Raw genomic sequence first — 22697 nt, forward strand, 5'->3', positions numbered from 1 at the left:
TTTCGTTGAGAATAAATATGCGTTTTATTAAATTCTTTAAATAACAAATGTTCTATACATTATGTTTTTTTATCATAAGAATATGATTATAATTAAATAATTTTACAATATCACATTGCTTTACCTTGCATAAAATACGTCGACGCTATTTAATTATTTTTTTTACACAAGTATATGGATATAATTAAATAATTTACATTATCACAGTTCTTTAAATTATAGAAAACATGTCGACGAAATTCAATAATAAAAACAACCCACGTATTACCAAAGATTTATTATTTTTAAAAACAATTGATTATGAAAATAAATTTAAGTTGTGCAATACCAAAATACATAAATTTTTAAAGTATAAAAGACTTAAAAAACAGTGATCGACATCTACACGCTAGAATTATATAAAAAAAACCTTGAACATTAACAACACAGTGGGAATGTGAAAATGACGTGAATATTTTACTTTTGTGTTGGATTTTATCTGTTCAGAGTAAGCTCCCCCTACACCTCATATTATCATTAACCATGATGTTGTAAAGTACCGCTTGCTACAGTTTAAATCAGTGTAAGACAAACATTGATGAGACGTATGTATCCAATAAAACCTAACCAAACATTCCAAAGAAACTAAAACTTTTGTAATAATTACATATATTTTTAAAATGTTGAATTGATCATTAGCTATGTACTATTATCATTGCTAAAATAGTTCTCTTTGACGTCTGTTGAAAAATCGAGGTCAAAGATAATTTAAAAAAAACAACCAAATTCTTCATGTCAGTACTTGTACGTTAGACAAGTGACGTTTTTTTTTCTTTAGATAAGGTTGTATTATATGAAACTATTGCAGTAAAGTCACTTGTTAATTTACGTAGGAAATAAAAATTGAAGTTGCACGATGATGATTTAACTTCACAGGTACAATGAAACTTAGGAAAGATAAGAAATATTTATGGCATGGCGTGGTTAGGTACACAGTGGTGGGAAGACACAGCTAAGCAGATAATTTTGTCTTGTTTTGCAGTGGACAAAGTTCATATTTTTAGATTCTCTTCAATATAAATATCCTTTTCTATTATATTTACACAGCCCAAACTTAAGACTCGAGCGCGCTAATCACTTTAAAAACTGTTACAGACGGTCTTGACATTTGATCTAAAAATAGTGTTGTCGCTAGAGGGCGACGTCCTTGACATTTGATCTAAAAATAGCGTTGTCGCTAGAGGGCGACGTCCTTGACATTTGATCTAAAAATAGCGTTGTCGCTAGAGGGCGACGTCCTTGGAGAGGGTGAAGATGGAGCATTTCTCTGTGGCCATTTGATTGTGGAGGCTGCGGAACTTGGAGTAGGTTTCTGGGGAACAAGAATATAGATTGTTAAGGGAACTTGGAGTAGGTTTCTGGGGGAACATAAGTGTAGGAATGGTTAAAGGAACTTGAAGTAGGTTTCTGGGAAATAAGAATATAGATTGTTAAGGGAACTTGGAGTAGGTTTCTGGGGAACAAGAATATAGATTGTTAAGGGAACTTGGAGTAGGTTTATGGGGAACAAGAATATAGATTGTTAAGGGATTTTGGAGTAGGTTTCTGGGGCATAAGTGTAGGGATGGTTGAGGGAACGTGGAGTAGGTTTCTGGGGAACATAAGTGTAGGGAGAGGTTAAGGGAACTTTGAGTAGGCTTCTGGGGAACATAAGCGTAGGTATAGTTTAGATACTTGGCGTAGGTTTCTTGGGAAGATAAGTGTAGGGATGGTTAAGGGAACTTGGAGTAGGTTTCTGGGGAACATAGGTGTAGGACGGTTAAGGGAACTTGGAGTAGGTTTATAGGGAACATAAGGGTAGGGATGGTTAAGGGAACTTGAAGTAGGTTTCTGGGGAATATAAGTGTAGTAATGGTTAAGAATATAGATTGTTAAGGGAACTTGGAGTAGGTTTCTGGGGAACAAGAATATAGATTGTTAAGGGAACTTGGAGTAGGTTTATGGGGAACAAGAATATAGATTGTTAAGGGATTTTGGAGTAGGTTTCTGGGGCATAAGTGTAGGGATGGTTGAGGGAACGTGGAGTAGGTTTCTGGGGAACATAAGTGTAGGGAGAGGTTAAGGGAACTTTGAGTAGGCTTCTGGGGAACATAAGCGTAGGTATAGTTTAGATACTTGGCGTAGGTTTCTTGGGAAGATAAGTGTAGGGATGGTTAAGGGAACTTGGAGTAGGTTTCTGGGGAACATAGGTGTAGGACGGTTAAGGGAACTTGGAGTAGGTTTATAGGGAACATAAGGGTAGGGATGGTTAAGGGAACTTGAAGTAGGTTTCTGGGGAATATAAGTGTAGTAATGGTTAAGGGAACTTGGAGTAAGTTTTCGGGGAACATAAGTGTAGGGATGGTTAAGCGAACTTGGAGTAGGTTTCTGTGCAACTTAGGAGTAAGGATAGTTAAGGGAACATGGAGAAGTTTTCTGGGGAACATAAGTGTAGGGATGGTTCATGGAACTTGGAGTAGGTTTTTGCGAAACACAAGCTCACAGACTGTGTGTATAACATATAGCACTACTTCATCTGCCCTAGTGACTTTCAGGTCACTGTAGCACCCAGTCACGTGACTCACCGTCATTGGTGATCCAGTTGAGGTGATCCAGGCCCTGGAAGAGGTGACAGGTCACTATCGAGTTTGGGGGGTAGGTGTGTCTCCTCAAGCTTTTCCTGTCGTAGCTGCCGTAGGAGCAGACGACAAATGGCATGGCGCCATTTTTGTACAGGTAGCTCTCGAAGGGTTTCTGACAAACAGATTACAACACATTTTTAAAATAAATTATTAAAATGGATTACCTCCCATGTATTGCGGAGTGCTTTCTAATTTCAGTTTAAGGCAACATATTTCTTACAATAGGGCTTGGTAGGTTGTTAGAGGTAAAATAAGATTAACTTAAATATATTGTTAAGCAATTCTAGCATATTTTATCCCCAACCCCGCCCCAACTTATTTGATCAGTCCATTGTTGGACAGTGCTCGTAGCAGTCGAGATATAGAAAGTTTCAGAGAAGTAAACCGACCGCGTAAGAAAGAATTGAATAAAAAGCTTTAGTACAAATTTTCAATACTTTAAATGTATGTTGTTACTCACTTGGAACGTTTCGAAAAATTCCCTTTTATCTTTACCGTTGTGGAGCTCGACCTCTGAGAGGAGGAATGTGTTGAACACTGGGGAGGGGGGGTACATGGTTATTAATAGGTTACAGGTCAAAAGTTGAAATTCTAATACCAGTCATCTACTCACCACAGTCAAGAACGACACAGCATACCGTTATATACAGCTAATCACGACACTACAACAACTGCTTGTAACATATAAAACAATTCCAACGCTTGTATGTAACTAGTAAACACAGGGACTACACACAATATAGTTTTCCTCACTGTCAAACATTTATAGGCGGACACATTAACAAATTCCAAATCACTCTAGAAACACTGAAGTTTCAAAACTCTAGTAGTAGAAAATTTCTAGAAACTCTTGAAGAAAAAACGAAGTTCCATAACTATAGCATTGAAAACATCAACATCCGTAGAATAAGTCTCATAAGTCCCATTACTACAGATACTCTTACATTGACAAATTTCAAATAAATCAGCACTAGTTCATAACTCTAGTACTAGAAAAGTACCATAACTCTAGCAAGAACAAAGTTCCATAACTCTAGCCCTAAAAAAATAATTAAGAAAAGTTAGGAACCAACAATTCAAGTTATCCGGGAGGTAGGCGTTAGAAACTATCCACATCTCTGCGTGCCCGTAAGGGGGTGGGAAGTCAGGCTGGCGGATAATGGTATCCATCTGGAAAAACAGCAAGGCCTTATCCATGGATGGGAAGTGGAAGACTCCTATCGCCTCTGTCGGTCTCTTCTCGTAGCCGAAATCGAACGTCTGCAACAACAAAAATGGTGATGAAAATTTAAATGTAAGACAACAGCACCAAGACAATGATGCCTCAAAACAATAAAATTACAAATTTTTTAATCATAAAATAAAAAACAACGGCATACACATTTCTGATGTTTCATAAAGTTTTGTTACTCTTTAGACCTAGCGATCCATTGAGTTAGTTTGTTTCTTGATCTCAGCATTTAAATGGTGATGTGGTCAGCACTTTACCCAGCCAGTTTTATTTTCGTATGTCAGGTACAGAGGCGTAGCGACCCTTCCCGTCGCCAGGGACAATTTTTTCGATTTGCACCCCCCCCCCCTCAAGATTTCGATTTGCACCCCCCCCCCCTCAAACTTTCGATTTTCACCCTCCTCAACCTTTCAATTTATTTTTCCAACCCATTTAGGCGCCCCCTAAGGTCGGCGCCCGGGGACATATGTCCCCCCGCCCCCCCCCCCTCCGCTACGCTACTGGTCAGGTACTCATCTAAGTATCTCAATTATTTTAAAATTGCATTGTATATTCTAGTTAGTACTATACCTCAATGATTTTACTCTGTTATAAGCGCTAGCAGTTTTTAAATATAAAGCCACTGTGTTTATTGTATAGCAGTCTCCAGCAGTCTCCACATACCTTCTTAGCAAGTCCCAGGAAGCGGCCACCGTTGTCGTGGGTCTTAGACTTGAGGAAGGCGTGGGCGGCCACCTGTACGTTCTCACCTTGACCGATGGGGAAACGGATAAACAGCAGGGCCCCGCCGTTCTGATACATCAACAAACGATGGCAATTAAGGGTTCATAAGACATTAACATCCATTAGCAAATAGGGTTTATAAGATATGAACAAACATCAGCATATAATGGTTCGTAAAACATGAACAAACGATGGCAAATATGGGTTCATAAAACATAAACAAATGTCAGTAAAGAGGGGTTATAAGACATGAACAAATATAATCAAACAGGGGTTCATAAAACGTGATTAGACATTAGGAAAACTAAATCGCAAAACGTGAGGAAAAAGGTCAGATTAAAGAACAACGAGAAAATAAATGCTCCCATAATTTAAACAAGTGGTTATACAGTAGTGACACAAATATGCACTCAAGTTATGGAACTTTTTGAGGCAATTCTCAGCAATAAAGTTAGGATAGTGTAGGCTTAGATCTATGTTAGGTTTAAGTAGAGACTAGAACCGGGCATTAATTTTAATGTAGTAGATACAAGCATCAATAAGCTTCACATAGAGCTATGAGGGCATCTTTGTACCTCACTACAGGAAAATACCCATTCCAAAAACAAGCACGTCTTAATACGAATTGAAACATTCAACATTTATAATTTCAAACACATTTCCCCTTCCATATTTATTACAACCTACCCGGCTTCCAATGAGTCCAATCCCGTCATGAGCACCCCCAACACGGGGGTCGTTCAAATCACCGCGACCCTTGTCCCTCTGTGTCCATGGGTTAGCTCTAGAACAAAGTTTTTAAAAGATGTTGATTTGATATCAAGTATAAAACTTATAATATTGATATTTCTTTTACGTGTTAAAATTTGATTGACGGCAATTAAGGCACACAGTAACAAAACAAAGATATAAAATACTACCAGAAACCAACACGGCTAAATCTACATTTTTACTTTCTCGTATATACGAAGTATAGAGAAAGTATTGTAATCGTGCACAAAAATAACATGAAATTTTAACAGTTTTCACAGTTTTACTCCTCAGTCCTTCATCACATCCGGAGTATAGAGGACTTATTTTAATCAGGCAAAAATTATAAATACAAATATATATAAACATTTTGGCGTTTTATGCGTTATCGAGTCGTAAAAACTGGAATTTTCCCTTTTTTTCCGTATGTCTGTGTATGTGTGTCTGTGTGTAAACACGATAACTTGAGTGCCGTTACAGCTAGGTTGATGAAATTTCATATGTAAGTATTTTATCAAAATCAGAGATGCTGATCAACTTTTGAGCGATTTTCAATAACCGGAAGTGGTACTTTTTCTACTTTGAATTTTCCAAAAGCCTATAACTTGAGTACTATTTCAGATAGATCAGGGGTCTCCAAACTACGGCCCGCGGGCCGGATGCGGCCCGCGAGGTCCTTTCGTCCGGACCGCGGAGATTTTTGTTCACGGAAAAAAAATGTTTGTTAGAGGTGGCTGAGGAACTTTGCCCAGAAAATTTAAAACAATTTGAATATGTAACTTTGGTTGCAAATACCATTGCCCTCCGTGTTGCAGACATTCTTGAAAACATTATGACTCAAATAGCGAAAACTGCTAACAAGTTTCGCAATTATTCAATTGCAATGGATGAGTCACTGGACAGCTGTTCCATGTTTTTGGAACAAGTACAGGGCAACAACTTGACGCACTTTCAGCAGTGCAATGTCTTCATGACTGAAGAAAAAGCTGAGTTCCCCACACCATTTGCATGCGAGATCATCAAAGACGTCCAGTTGCAGTTTCAGTAGCGTTTTTTGACGAGGATTCAAAGGCAGAAAGAGTGAGACTGTTTCAAACCCGAATTGAAGCAAATGTAACCAGTTGCCCAGATGAACTGCAGATGGAGGTCATTGAATTGCAAGCAAATGACCTCTTTAGAGACAATTTAAAAAATGGCGGGTGGGTTTTTGTGTTTGCCTAAGGAGAACAAACTTGGACCTCGAGTGTGTTGTCGGCCGGACAGTGTTTCTTTTAGACTTTCTCCTAAGGGGGGGGGGGTGGGGGGGGGGGGGCAGTTAAAATGTATATATATATTTCTATATAAATTATATTTCGTTGGGGGGTGGTGCGGGGGGACTCCGCCACCCCAAAGAGATGCATGGAAGAAATTCTGGCCCCCGAACTGATATTTGATTGTTAATGCGGCCCCCTGGCTGAAAAGTTTGGAGACCCCTGAGATAGATAAATGAAATTTCACATGTAAGTAAAATATCTAATTCTATACCTTCTGTGAAATTTTGAGTAATTTCCGTTGATTGAAAGTACTAATTTACGCTATTTTCGATTTCTCAAAAAACGAATGTAAATTTATAAAGTACTAATAATATTCCGCACTATTATGCACGTTTTATTTGGCGTTCACATGTGTACAATTCTTTTTTCTACGAGATTTTATTCTATTTTAAAAATTTTAAGTATTTAAAAATGATTAAAATTCATGTCTATATCCCGAGTTCAAATCCCCTGTTTTTTTTATAAAAGAATATTCGAGAAAGTTTAGTGGAGATCGCTCCCGGTTTATTCAGTATTTTTCACACTTTATTTCTCTAAGTCTACCAGGCGCAACTACAATTGAATTGTTTTCGGACTTCGTCTGATACACATATTTTTTGCTTACTTTTAAAAGAATTATTTCTAAATATGAGTATTCATAATAGGTAAATGAGTCGCAATTGAAATTAATATTTTATTTAACCAAATATATTTTGTGACTTTTAAATTTTTTTTTTTTTGGTGTTAACATGAATGGTCCTACTTATAATACTTAAATGAGTAGCAATTAAAATTCACATTCTATTTAACCAGACAATGGTACCGGTGTGTAAAGAGTTAAAACGTGAGTACTCTGTTCACGTGCATCTTCCAGGGTCATACAGAGCCAGACTCACCTGTAGCTGCGGTCAGTGGCGTTGCCAGGTCTGTCTGTGATGGGGGGCCCACGCAGGACAGGCTGGTCTTGATAGCCCGCCCACGAGGCGTTGTTGGTCCGGTACTGGGGAGTTGGGGAGACAGGTGGCATGAGGTTTAGTATGGCCGTCATTAAGACAGGTCACTTATATAACTTCATGGAACTAGACCATCACAACATTATGGCCCTACCATCATAATATTGCCACATCATACCACTACCTCATCTTGGCACCACCCCATCATACCACCATAGACCACCCATTAATACCATTAAAGCATCATCCCTTTTTGGCCCCACACCACCATGACACAATGCCATCCTACTATCATAGAGCCATCTACTCATATCATCATAGAAATACCCCAGCATACCATCATAGAACTACCCCATCCTACCATCATAGAGCCACCTATTCATACCAGCATAGAACCATCTATTCATATCGTCATAATAAAAACAAATCTTACATTCTGCTATCTACCCCCATCCCCACGCAATTCCACCCCCAAAACCCCATCCAGTGCTATACTGATCCACTGTCTCATACCCACCCAGCTCTCATGACTTCCTAAATCTAACCCCCACCCCCCAACAGCCCACTCACATCTCTAAGGTCCTCCCTGCTCCCCTCCCCCCCACCACAACAACCCACTCACATCTCTGAGATCCTCCCTGCTCCCCCCCCCCCACCACAACAACCCACTCACATCTCTGAGATCCTCCCTGCTCCCCCCCCCCACCACAACAACCCACTCACATCTCTGAGATCCTCCCTACTCCCCTCCCCCACCACAACAGCCCACTCACATCTCTAAGGTCCTCCCTGCTCCCCCCACACAACAACCTACTCACATCTCTAAGGTCCTCCCTGCTCCCCCCACACAACAACCTACTCACATCTCTAAGGTCCTCCCTGCTCCCCTCCCCCCACCACAACAACCTACTCACATCTCTAAGGTCCTCCCTGCTCCCCTCCCCCACCACAACAGCCCACTCACATCTCTAAGGTCCTCCCTGCTCCCCCCCCCCACCACAACAACCTACTCACATCTCTAAGGTCCTCCCTACTCCCCCCACCACAACAACCTACTCACATCTGTAAGGTCCTCCCTGCTCCCCCTCCCCCCACCACAACAACCTACTCACATCTCTACGGTCCTCCCTGCTCCCCCCCCCACACAACAACCTACTCACATCTCTAAGGTCCTCCCTGCTCCCCTCCCCCACCACAACAGCCCACTCACATCTCTAAGGTCCTCCCTGCTCCCCCCCACCACAACAACCTACTCACATCTCTAAGGTCCTCCCTGCTCCCCTCCCCCACACAACAACCTACTCACATCTCTGAGATCCTCCCTACTCCCCACCCCCCACCACAACAACCTACTCACATCTCTAAGGTCCTCCCTGCTCCCCCCACACAACAACCTACTCACATCTCTAAGGTCCTCCCTGCTCCCCTCCCCCCACCACAACAACCTACTCACATCTCTAAGGTCCTCCCTGCTCCCCTCCCCCACCACAACAGCCCACTCACATCTCTAAGGTCCTCCCTGCTCCCCCCACCACAACAACCTACTCACATCTCTGAGGTCCTCCCTACTCCCCACCCCCCACCACAACAACCTACTCACATCTCTAAGGTCCTCCCTGCTCCCCCCACCACAACAACTTACTCACATCTCTAAGGTCCTCCCTGCTCCCCCTCCCGCCACCACAACAACCCACTCACATCTCTAAGGTCCTCCCTGCTCCCCCTCCCCCCACCACAACAACCTACTCACATCTCTAAGGTCCTCCCTGCTCCCCCCACACAACAGCCTACTCACATCTCTAAGGTCCTCCCTGCTCCCCTCCCCCCACCACAACAACCTACTCACATCTCTAAAGTCCTCCCTGCTCCCCTCCCCCCCACCACAACAAAAAAGCCCACTCACATCTCTAAGGTCCTCCCTGCTCCCCCCACACAACAGCCTACTCACATCTCTAAGGTCCTCCCTGCTCCCCCTCCCCCCACCACAACAACCTACTCACATCTCTAAGGTCCTCCCTGCTCCCCTCCCCCCACCACAACAAAACAGCCTACTCACATCTCTAAGGTCCTCCCCCTCCCCCCACACAACAACCTACTCACATCTCTAAGGTCATCCCTACTCCCCACCCCCCACCACAACAAAACAGCCTACTCACATCTCTAAGGTCCTCCCTACTCCCCCCACACAACAACCTACTCACATCTCTAAGGTCCTCCCTACTCCCCCCACCACAACAACCTACTCACATCTCTAAGGTCCTCCCTACTCCCCCCACCACAACAACCTACTCACATCTGTAAGGTCCTCCCTGCTCCCCCTCCCCCCACCACAACAACCTACTCACATCTCTACGGTCCTCCCTGCTCCCCCCCCCACACAACAACCTACTCACATCTCTAAGGTCCTCCCTGCTCCCCCCACCACAACAACCTACTCACATCTCTAAGGTCCTCCCTACTCCCCCCACCACAACAACCTACTCACATCTCTAAGGTCCTCCCTGCTCCCTCCCCCCAACACAACCTACTCACATCTCTAAAGTCCTCCCTACCCCCCCCCACACAACAACCTACTCACATCTCTGAGGTCCTCCCTGCTCCCCTTCAGTTCCCCAAGCTGTATCTTCGTCTCCCCGTTCTGTGAGTCTGGGATGTGCATCTGTGTGGTGTTGTAGTCTGGCGTAGGTGGCTCTTTAGGGCGTGGCACCTGGGGATATGGGCGCGAGAGGGGGAGGGGAGGAGGAAAAAAACAACAAAATTAACGCAGTACCTCAGGCTGGTTATAATAAACCATTTGTTGTCATGGCAACGGCTGCGACAACCTACCGTATGAAGGCATTAGGGAGAAAACAAAATAGCTGGTCAAAAAATAGAAATAAAAAGCTTACCTTCGTTGTATCATTTTCCTCATTGTTTTTATTATTATCTGAATCATCTTCAAGCTCCGTCTATTCTCCACGCAAATGCAGCGTTAAATAATTAATAATAATTGTTATTTGTGAGAGTAAATAAGGAAAATGAAGATAAACATGACAGAATGGGAGACAATCACTAACTTCAGCAGAAGTTTTAATACATTTTTGTTTGTTTCCCTTTGACTTTTTTCAAATAATCTGTTTATTAAATCGCCTTAACCAGCATCCATCCAAGCCAGGAATTTCCGTTCGGGATTTAAAAGAAAAAAAAAATAAATAAATAAGAAACGAAAACCAAATCGACGGATGCCTTAACACAGTGAGTTCACATCAAGTTAAAAAGAAAGGTTTTTGCTGAATACCAAATTGATGTCTAACTCGGCTGTCTAATGAAAGAATTCAAAATTGACAACAATTTACAATTATAATTTCTAGTGCATTAAATACAAATACATACAAGAATGTATATATATATATATATATATATATATATATATATATATATATATATATATATATATATATATATATATATACCGTTTTACAACACACATGAACCAGCTTAGCTTAGTGTTAGTGGTTCCATAATTGTCAACTACAGCTTTCAGCCTCTGTTAATATTTAATGATTTTGAGATGCGTGAGAAAATGTACTGATATTACGTGATGAGGGATTGGGTTTAGGAAATCCTAACATACAGAAAACTACAGAAATAGGAAACAACCCCAAATATGATGTATTTCAGTGGTGTCACTAAGTGTGGTGTCTAAGGGTGCGGTCACTGAGGGTGTTACACAACCCTCTCCCCCATATAAAAACACTGCATTTTCGGTTTGGTGTCATCCTTATTGTCTACTATTTAATTCTTTTTAAATATATGAAATATTTATTTTCAGTTAATTGCACGATTTTTACCGTTATGTGAGATATTTTGAAGTGTGTATGGGGGTTTATTTATAGTTGGCGTGTTTACACTTTAGACAGATATATGATACATGCGTAAAAGAGCGAAAAATGATTTAAATGCATGAGAGGATAAATCACCTCTGTTGGCTTCCACACTTGTCTCCCTTCCTCTGTGTAGTATCGGTTACTTCCCCTGAATTGACCAGGCCGGTAGAGCGGCGACACGGGCAGGTGGTTGATCTCCCCTATGGTGTTGCTCCAGTGACCTTTGACCTGGTTGTATCTGTTGCTTGCGTCACGGCCCTCCGCCAGTTGATGCCGGGCCTGTGTACCAACATCTCGTGAGATTTCGTGTGTCACGTGGTGTCATGACATGTGATGTCAGTGTGACGTGATGTCATGACATGTGATGGCAGAATGAAATGGCTTCATGACGGGGGGTACGAATATGGCTTGAAATCGATGTCATTGAGATCGATGTTAAGTCCAGATGATACGATTTCATTATAACTAAGATAAGATTGGATGTAGGAAGCACATAATGGCAAGTTTGTGAAAGTTATTTTAATAGTTGGGAGTCTGCGACCACACGGTGGGTACATGACTTGATTTCAGCCATGTAAAGGCTGTTGGTCATAGTTCTGATCTTACTATGACAGTTGCAGGTGAGCTCTACTTCATCTAGACCGTCAGTCCGAAAGGTTCATTTTTAAAATGATCAACGGTGTGTCTGTAGTCTGACAAAGTGTTTCAAAATATTAATTTGGTAATACAAATAAATGGAAAAAAAAATAGCTTTAAATTGCCGTGTCATTGGTCACAAAAATAAATAAAATGCAGTAACCTCAGGACAATTGAGCAAGTACGTTCTATACAAAATATGTTTTAGAAACCCAACCAGTTTCAAAAATGCACAACAAAACACGTTTATATATACATCATGAACAATTATTATGTTTTCTTCTTATTAAATTATTGGTAAATTGTATTAACAAAGATAATGTTGGTAATGCTTAGTAAAATTCGTTTTCATTGTCATGAGGTTTAAAACTTCAAATTATTTCAGTTTGAAATTATAATATGTATAAAATTATAAAAGAAATATCTACAACAACTACAGCAGATTGCAAAAAATAATATAGCTTGTTTACATATGTCTTGCTTTAATAAAATACATCAAATTGTTCAAATAATAAAATACACGACCTACACTTACATGCGGTAGGATCAATTAAACATAAACATGCAAGCTACAACAAGCATAAAATAAAAATACATAAAAACTACAAAGCTTACATAATTATGATTTAATATATATTTTGTATACAAAAAGAAACAATGGCAAACATTTATAGGCTTTTCTAAAATTGAAATTTATCATTAAAAATAGTTACGAATAGCTTCTAGCCATATACAATTGTTGGAGTTAAATAGAAGCTAGAAACAAATAAAAAAGCCAAAAAAAAAAATGTGCGGGACCGTACATGAGAGAATTTTAACATTGGTATTTCAGCTAAAAATAAAAACAACAAACAAAGTAATGGATGGTTTTGCTGTTGTTGTTGACCTTGTCATGTCGAGAAGCCAAATTTCTACCATAATCTTTTAATGTTCAAATGAAAGGTTTTTGTTTTACATAACTTATGGTAAAATCCATATTGGACATCCTTTTGTTGCAAACTCGACTTTTGGTTAAGCCTAGAACGGACACAACCAATTTAAAAAAGCCTAGCAAGAAACCCTCCCCCCACCCCCTCCCAAAAACCAGCAAAACAACCAACAACAAACAATGCGAAGAAAACAGCAGGAGACCATTTGAAAAAAGGACTCTAATGAAAAAGTAAAACCAAGGTAAGTACCTCTAAAAGATTAGAACATTTTCCTGACTTTACTCTCAACATCAGAACTAAATTGTTTCACTTATTGGACTTATATTCTCCATATAGATCCACTAAGTCAAACATCATAAGACTTATTGAAATAATTACGCCACGGTGTTTTGACATACATTTTGAAAGAACTACGCCTTAGAAATAATTCCAAAAAAGTTGTAATTTATTTTGTAGAATATTAGCAGTTTGAAAAAAGGAACATTTGGATAATAAAGTCCTGCTACATTGCACTTACCTCTTGATGAAATCTTGAGCCTCAAAGATGGTATATTATTTGTTACAATTCTACTTAAGCCAAAAAATTATGGTACAAATTCTACAGATATACAAGACAAAGAAACTACACTATTTGACAGCAGATACGTGTTGTGTAATGCTAAGTACCTCATAGTCCCTCCCTCCTCCGATCCAGTCCCTCCTTCCTCCCTGAGGTGTGCCGTAGCGGGGGTCAACCTCTGAGTAGCCTTGACCTCCGGGTCGGTACAAAGGTGAAGCCGGCACGTGATGCTCGTGCCGGATCATGTCTGCCGGGTTTCTGTTGTCGTCTGCTCGATGGGACAGGGGCTGGAAATATAAGGGGTCAAGTTTTGTAATGTGGGACAGGGGCTGGAAATATAAGGGGTCAGGTTTTATAATGTGGGACAGGGGCTGGAAATATAAGGGGTCAGGTTTTATAATGTGGGACAGGGGCTGGAAATATAAGGGGTCAGGTTTTGTAATGTGGGACAGGGGCTGGAAATATAAGGGGTCAGGTTTTGTAATGTGGGACAGGGGCTGGAAATATAAGGGGTCAGGTTTTGTAATGTGGGACAGGGGCTGGAAATATAAGGGGTCAGGTTTTGTAATGTGGGACAGGGGCTGGAAATATAAGGGGTGAGGTTTTGATATATGGGACAGGGGCTGGAAATATAAGGGGTCAGGTTTTGTATTGGGGTACAGGGGCTGGAAATATAAGGGGTCAGGTTTTGTAATGTGGGACAGGGCCTGGAAATATAAGGGGTCAGGTTTTGTACTGTGGGACAGGGGCTGGAAATATAAGGGGTCAGGTTTTGATATATGGGACAGGGGCTGGAAATATAAGGGGTCAAGTTTTGATATATGGGACAGGGGCTGGAAATATAAGGGGTCAAGTTTTGATATATGGGACAGGGGCTGGAAATATAAGGGGTCAGGTTTTATAATGTGGGACAGGGGCTGGAAATATAAGGGGTCAGGTTTTGTAATGTGGGACAGGGGCTGGAAATATAAGGGGTCAGGTTTTGATATATGGGACAGGGGCTGGAAATATAAGGGGTCAGGTTTTGTAATGTGGGACAGTGGCTGGAAATATAAGGGGTCAGGTTTTGTAATGTGGGACAGGGGCTGGAAATATAAGGGGTCAGGTTTTGATATATGGGACAGGGGCTGGAAATATAAGGGGTCAAGTTTTGATATATGGGACAGGGGCTGGAAATATAAGGGGTCAAGTTTTGATATATGGGACAGGGGCTGGAAATATAAGGGGTCAAGTTTTGATATATGGGACAGGGGCTGGAAATATAAGGGGTCAAGTTTTGTACTGTGGGACAGGGGCTGAAAATGTAAGGGGGTCAGGTTTTGTAATGTGGGACAGGGGCTGGAAATATAAGGGGTCAAGTTTTGATATATGGGACAGGGGCTGGAAATATAAGGGGTCAGGTTTTGTAATGTGGGACAGGGGCTGGAAATATAAGGGGTCAGGTTATGTGGGACAGGGGCTGGAAATATAAGGGGTCAAGTTTTGATATATGGGACAGGGGCTGGAAATATAAGGGGTCAAGTTTTGTAATATGGGACAGGGGCTGGAAATATAAGGGGTCAGGTTTTGATATATGGGACAGGGGCTGGAAATATAAGGGGTCAGGTTTTGTACTGGGGGACAGGGGCTGGAAATATAAGGGGTCAGGTTTTGATATATGGGACAGGGGCTGGAAATATAAGGGGTCAGGTTTTGATATACGGGACAGGGGCTGGAAATATAAGGGGTCAGGTTTTGATATATGGGACAGGGGCTGGAAATATAAGGGGTCAGGTTTTGTAATGTGGGACAGGGGCTGGAAATATAAGGGGTCAGGTTTTGTATTGGGGTACAGGGGCTGGAAATATAAGGGGTCAGGTTTTGTAATGTGGGACAGGGGCTGGAAATATAAGGGGGTCAGGTTTTGTAATGTGGGACAGGGGCTGGAAATATAAGGGGTCAGGTTTTGATATATGGGACAGGGGCTGGAAATATAAGGGGTCAGGTTTTGTAATGTGGGACAGGGGCTGGAAATATAAGGGGTCAGGTTTTGATATATGCGACAGGGGCTGGAAATATAAGGGGTCAAGTTTTGTAATGTGGGACAGGGGCTGGAAATATAAGGGGTCAAGTTTTGTAATGTGGGACAGGGGCTGGAAATATAAGGGGTCAGATTTTGATATACGGGGACAGGGGCTGGAAATATAAGGGGTCAGGTTTTGATATACGGGACAGGGGCTGGAAATATAAGGGGTCAGGTTTTGATATATGGGACAGGGGCTGGAAATATAAGGGGTCAGGTTTTGTAATGTGGGACAGGGGCTGGAAATATAAGGGGTCAGGTTTTGTATTGGGGTACAGGGGCTGGAAATATAAGGGGTCAGGTTTTGTAATGTGGGACAGGGGCTGGAAATATAAGGGGTCAGGTTTTGATATATGCGACAGGGGCTGGAAATATAAGGGGTCAGGTTTTGTAATGTGGGACAGTGGCTGGAAATATAAGGGGTCAGGTTTTGTAATGTGGGACAGGGGCTGGAAATATAAGGGGTCAGGTTTTGTAATGTGGGACAGGGGCTGGAAATATAAGGGGTCAGGTTTTGATATATGGGACAGGGGCTGGAAATATAAGGGGTCAGGTTTTGTAATGTGGGACAGGGGCTGGAAATATAAGGGGTCAGGTTTTGATATATGCGACAGGGGCTGGAAATATAAGGGGTCAAGTTTTGTAATGTGGGACAGGGGCTGGAAATATAAGGGGTCAGGTTTTGATATATGGGACAGGGGCTGGAAATATAAGGGGTCAGGTTTTGTATTGGGGTACAGGGGCTGGAAATATAAGGGGTCAGGTTTTGATATATGGGACAGGGACTGGAAATATAAGGGGTCAAGTTTTGATATATGGGACAGGGCCTGGAAATATAAGGGGTCAGGTTTTGATATATGGGACAGGGGCTGGAAATATAAGGGGTCAGGTTTTGTATTGGGGTACAGGGGCTGGAAATATAAGGGGTCAGGTTTTGATATATGGGACAGGGACTGGAAATATAAGGGGTCAAGTTTTGATATATGGGACAGGGCCTGGAAATATAAGGGGTCAGGTTTTGATATATGGGACAGGGGCTGGAAATATAAGGGGTCAAGTTTTGTAATGTGGGACAGGGGCTGGAAATATAAGGGGTCAGGTTTTGTATTGGGGTACAGGGGCTGGAAATATAAGGGGTCAGGTTTTGTAATGTGGGACAGGGGCTGGAAATATAAGGGGTCAGGTTTTGATATATGCGACAGGGGCTGGAAATATAAGGGGTCAGGTTTTGTAATGTGGGACAGTGGCTGGAAATATAAGGGGTCAGGTTTTGTAATGTGGGACAGGGGCTGGAAATATAAGGGGTCAGGTTTTGTAATGTGGGACAGGGGCTGGAAATATAAGGGGTCAGGTTTTGATATATGGGACAGGGGCTGGAAATATAAGGGGTCAGGTTTTGTAATGTGGGACAGGGGCTGGAAATATAAGGGGTCAGGTTTTGATATATGCGACAGGGGCTGGAAATATAAGGGGTCAAGTTTTGTAATGTGGGACAGGGGCTGGAAATATAAGGGGTCAAGTTTTGTAATGTGGGACAGGGGCTGGAAATATAAGGGGTCAGGTTTTGATATATGGGACAGGGGCTGGAAATATAAGGGGTCAGGTTTTGTATTGGGGTACAGGGGCTGGAAATATAAGGGGTCAGGTTTTGATATATGGGACAGGGGCTGGAAATATAAGGGGTCAGGTTTTGTAATGTGGGACAGTGGCTGGAAATATAAGGGGTCAGGTTTTGTAATGTGGGACAGGGGCTGGAAATATAAGGGGTCAGGTTTTGATATATGGGACAGGGGCTGGAAATATAAGGGGTCAAGTTTTGTACTGTGGGACAGGGGCTGGAAATATAAGGGGTCAGGTTTTGTAATGTGGGACAGGGGCTGGAAATATAAGGGGTCAAGTTTTGATATATGGGACACGGGCTGGAAATATAAGGGGTCAGGTTTTGTACTGTGGAACATGGGCTGGAAATATAAGGGGTCAGGTTTTGATATATGGGACAAGGGCTGGGACTATAAGGGGTCAGGTTTTGATATATGGGACAGGGGCTGGAAATATAAGGGGTCAGGTTTTGTAATGTGGGACAAGGGCTGGAAATATAAGGGGTCAGGTTTTGTAATGTGGGACAGGGGCTGGAAATATAGGGGGTCAGGTTTTGATATATGGTACAGGGGCTGGGACTATAAGGGGTCAGGTTTTGATATATGGGACAGGGGCTGGAAAGATAAGGGGTCAGGTTTTGATATATGGGACAGGGGCTGGAAATATAAGGGGTCAGGTTTTGTAATGTGGGACAGGGGCTGGAAATATAAGGGGTCAGGTTTTAATATATGGGAACGGGCCTGGAAATATAAGGGGTCAGGTTTTGTCATGTGGGACAGGGGCTGGAAATATAAGGGGTCAGGTTTTGATATATGGGACAGGGGCTGGAAATATAAGGGGTCAGGTTTTGTAATGTGGGACAGGGGCTGGAAATATAAGGGGTCAGGTTTTGATATATGGGACAGGGGCTGGAAATATAAGGGGTCAGGTTTTGTAATGTGGGACAGGGGCTGGAAATATAAGGGGTCAGGTTTTGATATATGGGACAGGGGCTGGAAATATAAGGGGTCAGGTTTTGTAATGTGGGGCAGGGGCTGGAAATTGTCGACGGGGTGGGGGGGGGGAGTTGGACACTGGTAAAAGTATAAATGGTGCCCCCCCCCTCCAAGAGATGCCTGAATGAAACACTACTTAGGATTTAGGTAGTGTTTCTAACAGACTTTTTTCTTCGACGGGGGGGGGGGGGGGCACTTTATACTTTCGGGGGGGGGGGGGGGCTTAATTTTCCGGGAGGTGGCGGACACTGGTAACAGTATATATTTTCTATATAAATTTTATTTCGTTTGGGGGGGGGGTAGACTTTCCGAAGAGATGCCTGGAAGAAACTTTGGGTTTAGTTTAAATGTTAAAATTAAAAGGACAACTTTCATATCCTCTTTTTAAATAAATTTTTGTTCCTAGCGGGGTTCATCTGGACAAAATCCAAAACTTTTTTTAGTGTTGGTTTTTTTAACAGTTATAACAATTTTTTATTTCAAAAGTCTTCTTCAGAAAACTAAACATTTAAAAAATTATAAAATCAATATTTATCAATATTTCACGATAATAATCCAGTTACTATCTTGAAAAAAAAAGTCTTAAGTTATAATGAAAGGGACGATATAAAGATGAACTCACATTGTCGTAGTCCTTGGGTCCTTTCATCCCGCCATCACCGTAATCCCTCCGGGGGTCAGCCTGTCGGGGATCGCCCCCACCCTGACGTGGCGAGGGCCCAAATAGGGGGGACTGAGGCACGTGGTGTTCATGGGCAATCAAGTTGTAGGAGGAACGATTGTCTTTGATAATTTTTTGGTAGTCGGCTGCTGGACGAGCCATTGTTTACTTCCGGTTGGTGTACCAAGGTTGTACGCAGGTCTAGAATAGAGAAGTGTACAAAACTTTGTACGCAGGTCTAGAATAGAGAAGTGTACAAAGGTTGTATGCAGGCCTTGAAGTGTACCAATGATGTATGCAGGTCTAGAATAGAGAAGTGTACCAATGTTGTACGCAGGTCTAGAATAGAGAAGTGTACAAAGGTTGTATGCAGGCCTTGAAATGTACCAATGTTGTACGCAGGCCTAGAATAGAGAAGAGTACAAAAGTTGTATGCAGGCCTTGAATAGAGAAGTGTACCAAGGTTGTATGCAGGCCTAGAATAGAGAAGTGTACCAAGGTTGTATGCAGGCCTAGAATAGAGAAGTGGGAGTAGAGTGGGGGTCGGGGTGGAGAGTTTGGTTGTTTTTTGGATTTGTTATATAATACGGATTATGCTGTGGTTAATCTAACGGTTGAGTGGTCGCGAAACTTCCGGGTTTGATAAAGGCAACCCTAGATTTTAGTGTGGCATCTAAAAATATAACAATAAATAAATCAAAATGTAATGTTTAATTGTAAATCAATTTAAAAAAATGAAGTTAAAAAAACAACAAGAATTACAATACTTGATCATAAATGACATGATATAAACTGTATAAGAACGTGAGGTTAAAAATAGTCATACATGTTTAAAATATTGTGTTTAGGTGAAATTATATTAACAATCAGAGTTTCGCCCCCCCCCCCCCCCCCCCCGAAAAAATTCTACCGCCCCCCCCCCCCATCCCGAAAGAATAGAAATTAATATAATTTATATAGAAAATATATGCTTTTAACAGTGTCCGCCCCCCCCCCCCCCCAGAAAAAATTCTACCGCCCCACCCCCCCCCCCCCGAAAGAATAAAAATTAATATAATTTATATAGAAAATATATGCTTTTAACAGTGTCCGCCCCCCCCCCCCCCCCGAAGAAAGAAGAAAGTCTACCGCCCCCCCCCCCCTCCCCCCGAGAATTTCAAGTGGTATAGGCCTACGTAGATGGGGGGGGGAGGGAGCGTTTTGTTTACTGTCTAATCTGGTAAACCAATAAATCAAAAGAAAACAATACATTCACTAACGTAGGCGTAAGGCCACAATTTTATTGTCAATTCTTCATTGTGAGTAATTGGATTCTATAATCAATCACTGCCACTCTCTGACTTATAATAATCTCGATCAACGGTGTTATTTATAGCTGAGAAATTTGATTGATGATGTCATTTTAAAACTTAAGTAGATGCTTTACTCTCTGACTCTGAGGTTTTTGTGGTGGTGTTGTCCGTGTGTTTTATGTGATTTTGGTTTGAGGGGGTAGTTCCCCCTTATTGATTGTATGCACGTTTTCGCCTTATTACAGCTAGCTGGTTTATAGATATTGTCTTTATCTATTGTTTTTTTTTATCTATTCCTGGTATACAGATATTTAACTTAACAGTTGAACTTTTAATCTTGCAAATATGTGAATCAATCGCTAGTTTCTACAATCTAAACATGGCTCCTTAGAAGTGTTACTAGTTCGCCTACCAACCTAGTTTTACACTCTACTTTAATAGCTATTAGCTACATATTATTTTGCTCCTCTAAAATGTTATTTTTGATCACATGAACTAATCTTATTATTCTACCATAGTTCAACTCAAATCGTTAGTTTGTTAAAGCTTTACTTAATACCTTAATTCAGCCCCAACAACCAAGTTTAATCTCCAGACTACGCACTGACAACCCAATCATTGTTTCCACTTCAGTAATTAAGCTCAGATGTCTACCGGTCGTGGCCAAGACAAAAGGGGCAGATGAAGTAGAGTACATCTGATTCATTGACCGCGGCATATGAAGGGGTAGTGTGGTCGGCACTATGCCAAGCAGCCTTTGTTTCCACTGATTTAACCTCGGATTTCGAACTCGAGACTCTCGGGTTAGCTGTCTAGCTCTCTACCGCTAGACCACGCCGTCCCATATATATATATATATATATATATATATATATATATATATATATATATATGTATATATATGGCCTTATATGATCTCAAAAAATTGACATATTTAAGCTCCAATGACTAACTTTTTAAAGTTCCAATAACTACCCTTGGAAAGATCCAATGACTACCATATATAAGCTCCACTAATTACCTAAGTTAAACTCTAATAACTACCGCATGTAAGCTCCAACGAATAACTCATTTAAGCTCCGTATACTAGCCTATGTATTGGCAAACAATTTGTTCTCTGACTGACAAGCTCTTCCAAATGTAAATTTACACCTGGACCTATTAAAATCTCACCTGCATTCTAATGAATTCGCGTCATTCAATCTATGTCCCCAATCCTCACGTACCTGCCCTTATAGGTAGCTGGTACGTGCATTTCATTTGATTTAATTACACACAAAAATCGATAGCATGACCGCTCAATGTTGATACAGGCCAGAAAAAAACTGATAGGTTTCTGGTAAAACTATGTGTTAACAAACATGACAAAAGTATTGACACCGGGTTGTTATCAGAAGTGTCAAACAAATACAGTTAAGGACGTTCAATAGAAGCCTAGTGTTTGCTAAAGTTTCTACACATTAAAACACACACACGCACGCACACACATACACACTCATACACACGTGCCTAAAGGGTATAATGAAACATATGAATAGATATAGGCCTATTTTATTATTATTATTAATTTTATTATTGTTATTTTTGTTATTAGGTCTATTATTATTATTATTTTTTTTTATTAAGGCCTATTACTATTATTTTTATAATAATAATAATAATAATTATTATTATTATTACTATTCTTCTTCTTCTTCATATTATTATTACTATTATTATTACTATCACGAATATCAGGCTATCTAATTTTCTAAACAATCTAATTGATATATTACGTAAGTCCGGCCAGTGTACTTGCTGTTCAATGCTTAACACACCTTATAAACTAAATAAATATTTATAACCGACCCTTAACATTTAAATCCTACAGGGATTTGTAGAAGAACCTGTATATTATAAAAAAATATCAACCGATATTGTTTGATAATATCAATGTAGCCTGTATTATATACAGTCATAGATGTAGGCTTACATGTACTACAATTTGGTCCCATGTAACAGAAAACGATCATTTACCACAAAATTAATATAATTAATTATAATAAACCAATATATAAGAAATGGTTGTTCAATGTTGACGTACCTGTCACAGGTGTGATTACCTAAAGGTAAACAAACAATACGAACAACAACCGATGCCGGCCGCTATAAGAAACAACACGTTCGTGCTAGCGACTTGCCACATTGGCCATCACGAAATATCCCTTGGCCGTAACCTAGGACCGAAATCTGGCCAACCGAAGCTTCCGTTGCTACCCATGATTTTAATTTAACTTAGAAATTAACTTTCAAATATTAAAAAAATAAATCAAAATAACAAATTACACGATCACAACACAATGATTGATAACTACACACACATAACAATCTTTGTAATAAAAAAACTTACTGCGACAAAACAAGAGTTTAAAATGGAGGCCGCAGTGAAACCGTGTTTACAGCTGACGGATCACCAAGACGCCAAATACCTATCTAGATAAGAGAAAAAA

The 22697-nt window shown here is 41.0% G+C and overlaps 1 protein-coding gene across 2 annotated transcripts; it reads right to left on the reverse strand.

Annotated features, from left to right (window-relative positions):
* Positions 1 to 11: 11 nt before the first annotated feature.
* Positions 12 to 22697, reverse strand: LOC131957447 (uncharacterized). 2 transcript variants are annotated; one of them, XM_059322265.1, is made up of 11 exons: positions 22598 to 22697; positions 18878 to 19117; positions 13707 to 13886; positions 10188 to 10316; positions 7553 to 7656; positions 5302 to 5398; positions 4555 to 4683; positions 3734 to 3920; positions 3121 to 3197; positions 2604 to 2772; positions 12 to 1351 (listed from the first exon to the last, which is right to left on the reverse strand). In XM_059322265.1, the coding sequence occupies exons 2-11, from the start codon at positions 19076 to 19078 to the stop codon at positions 1263 to 1265; spliced, it is 1362 nt and encodes a 453-aa protein (XP_059178248.1). In that variant the 5' UTR covers positions 19079 to 19117; positions 22598 to 22697; the 3' UTR covers positions 12 to 1262. The 2 variants fall into 2 exon arrangements, with proteins under 2 accessions (XP_059178248.1, XP_059178249.1); XM_059322266.1 differs by lacking the exon at positions 22598 to 22697 and adding an exon at positions 22292 to 22405.

The sequence above is a fragment of the Physella acuta genome, unplaced genomic scaffold (genome assembly GCF_028476545.2).
Source record: "Physella acuta isolate Inbredline_101_S28 unplaced genomic scaffold, ASM2847654v3 ptg001244l, whole genome shotgun sequence".
Taxonomy (NCBI): Eukaryota; Metazoa; Mollusca; class Gastropoda; family Physidae; genus Physella; species Physella acuta.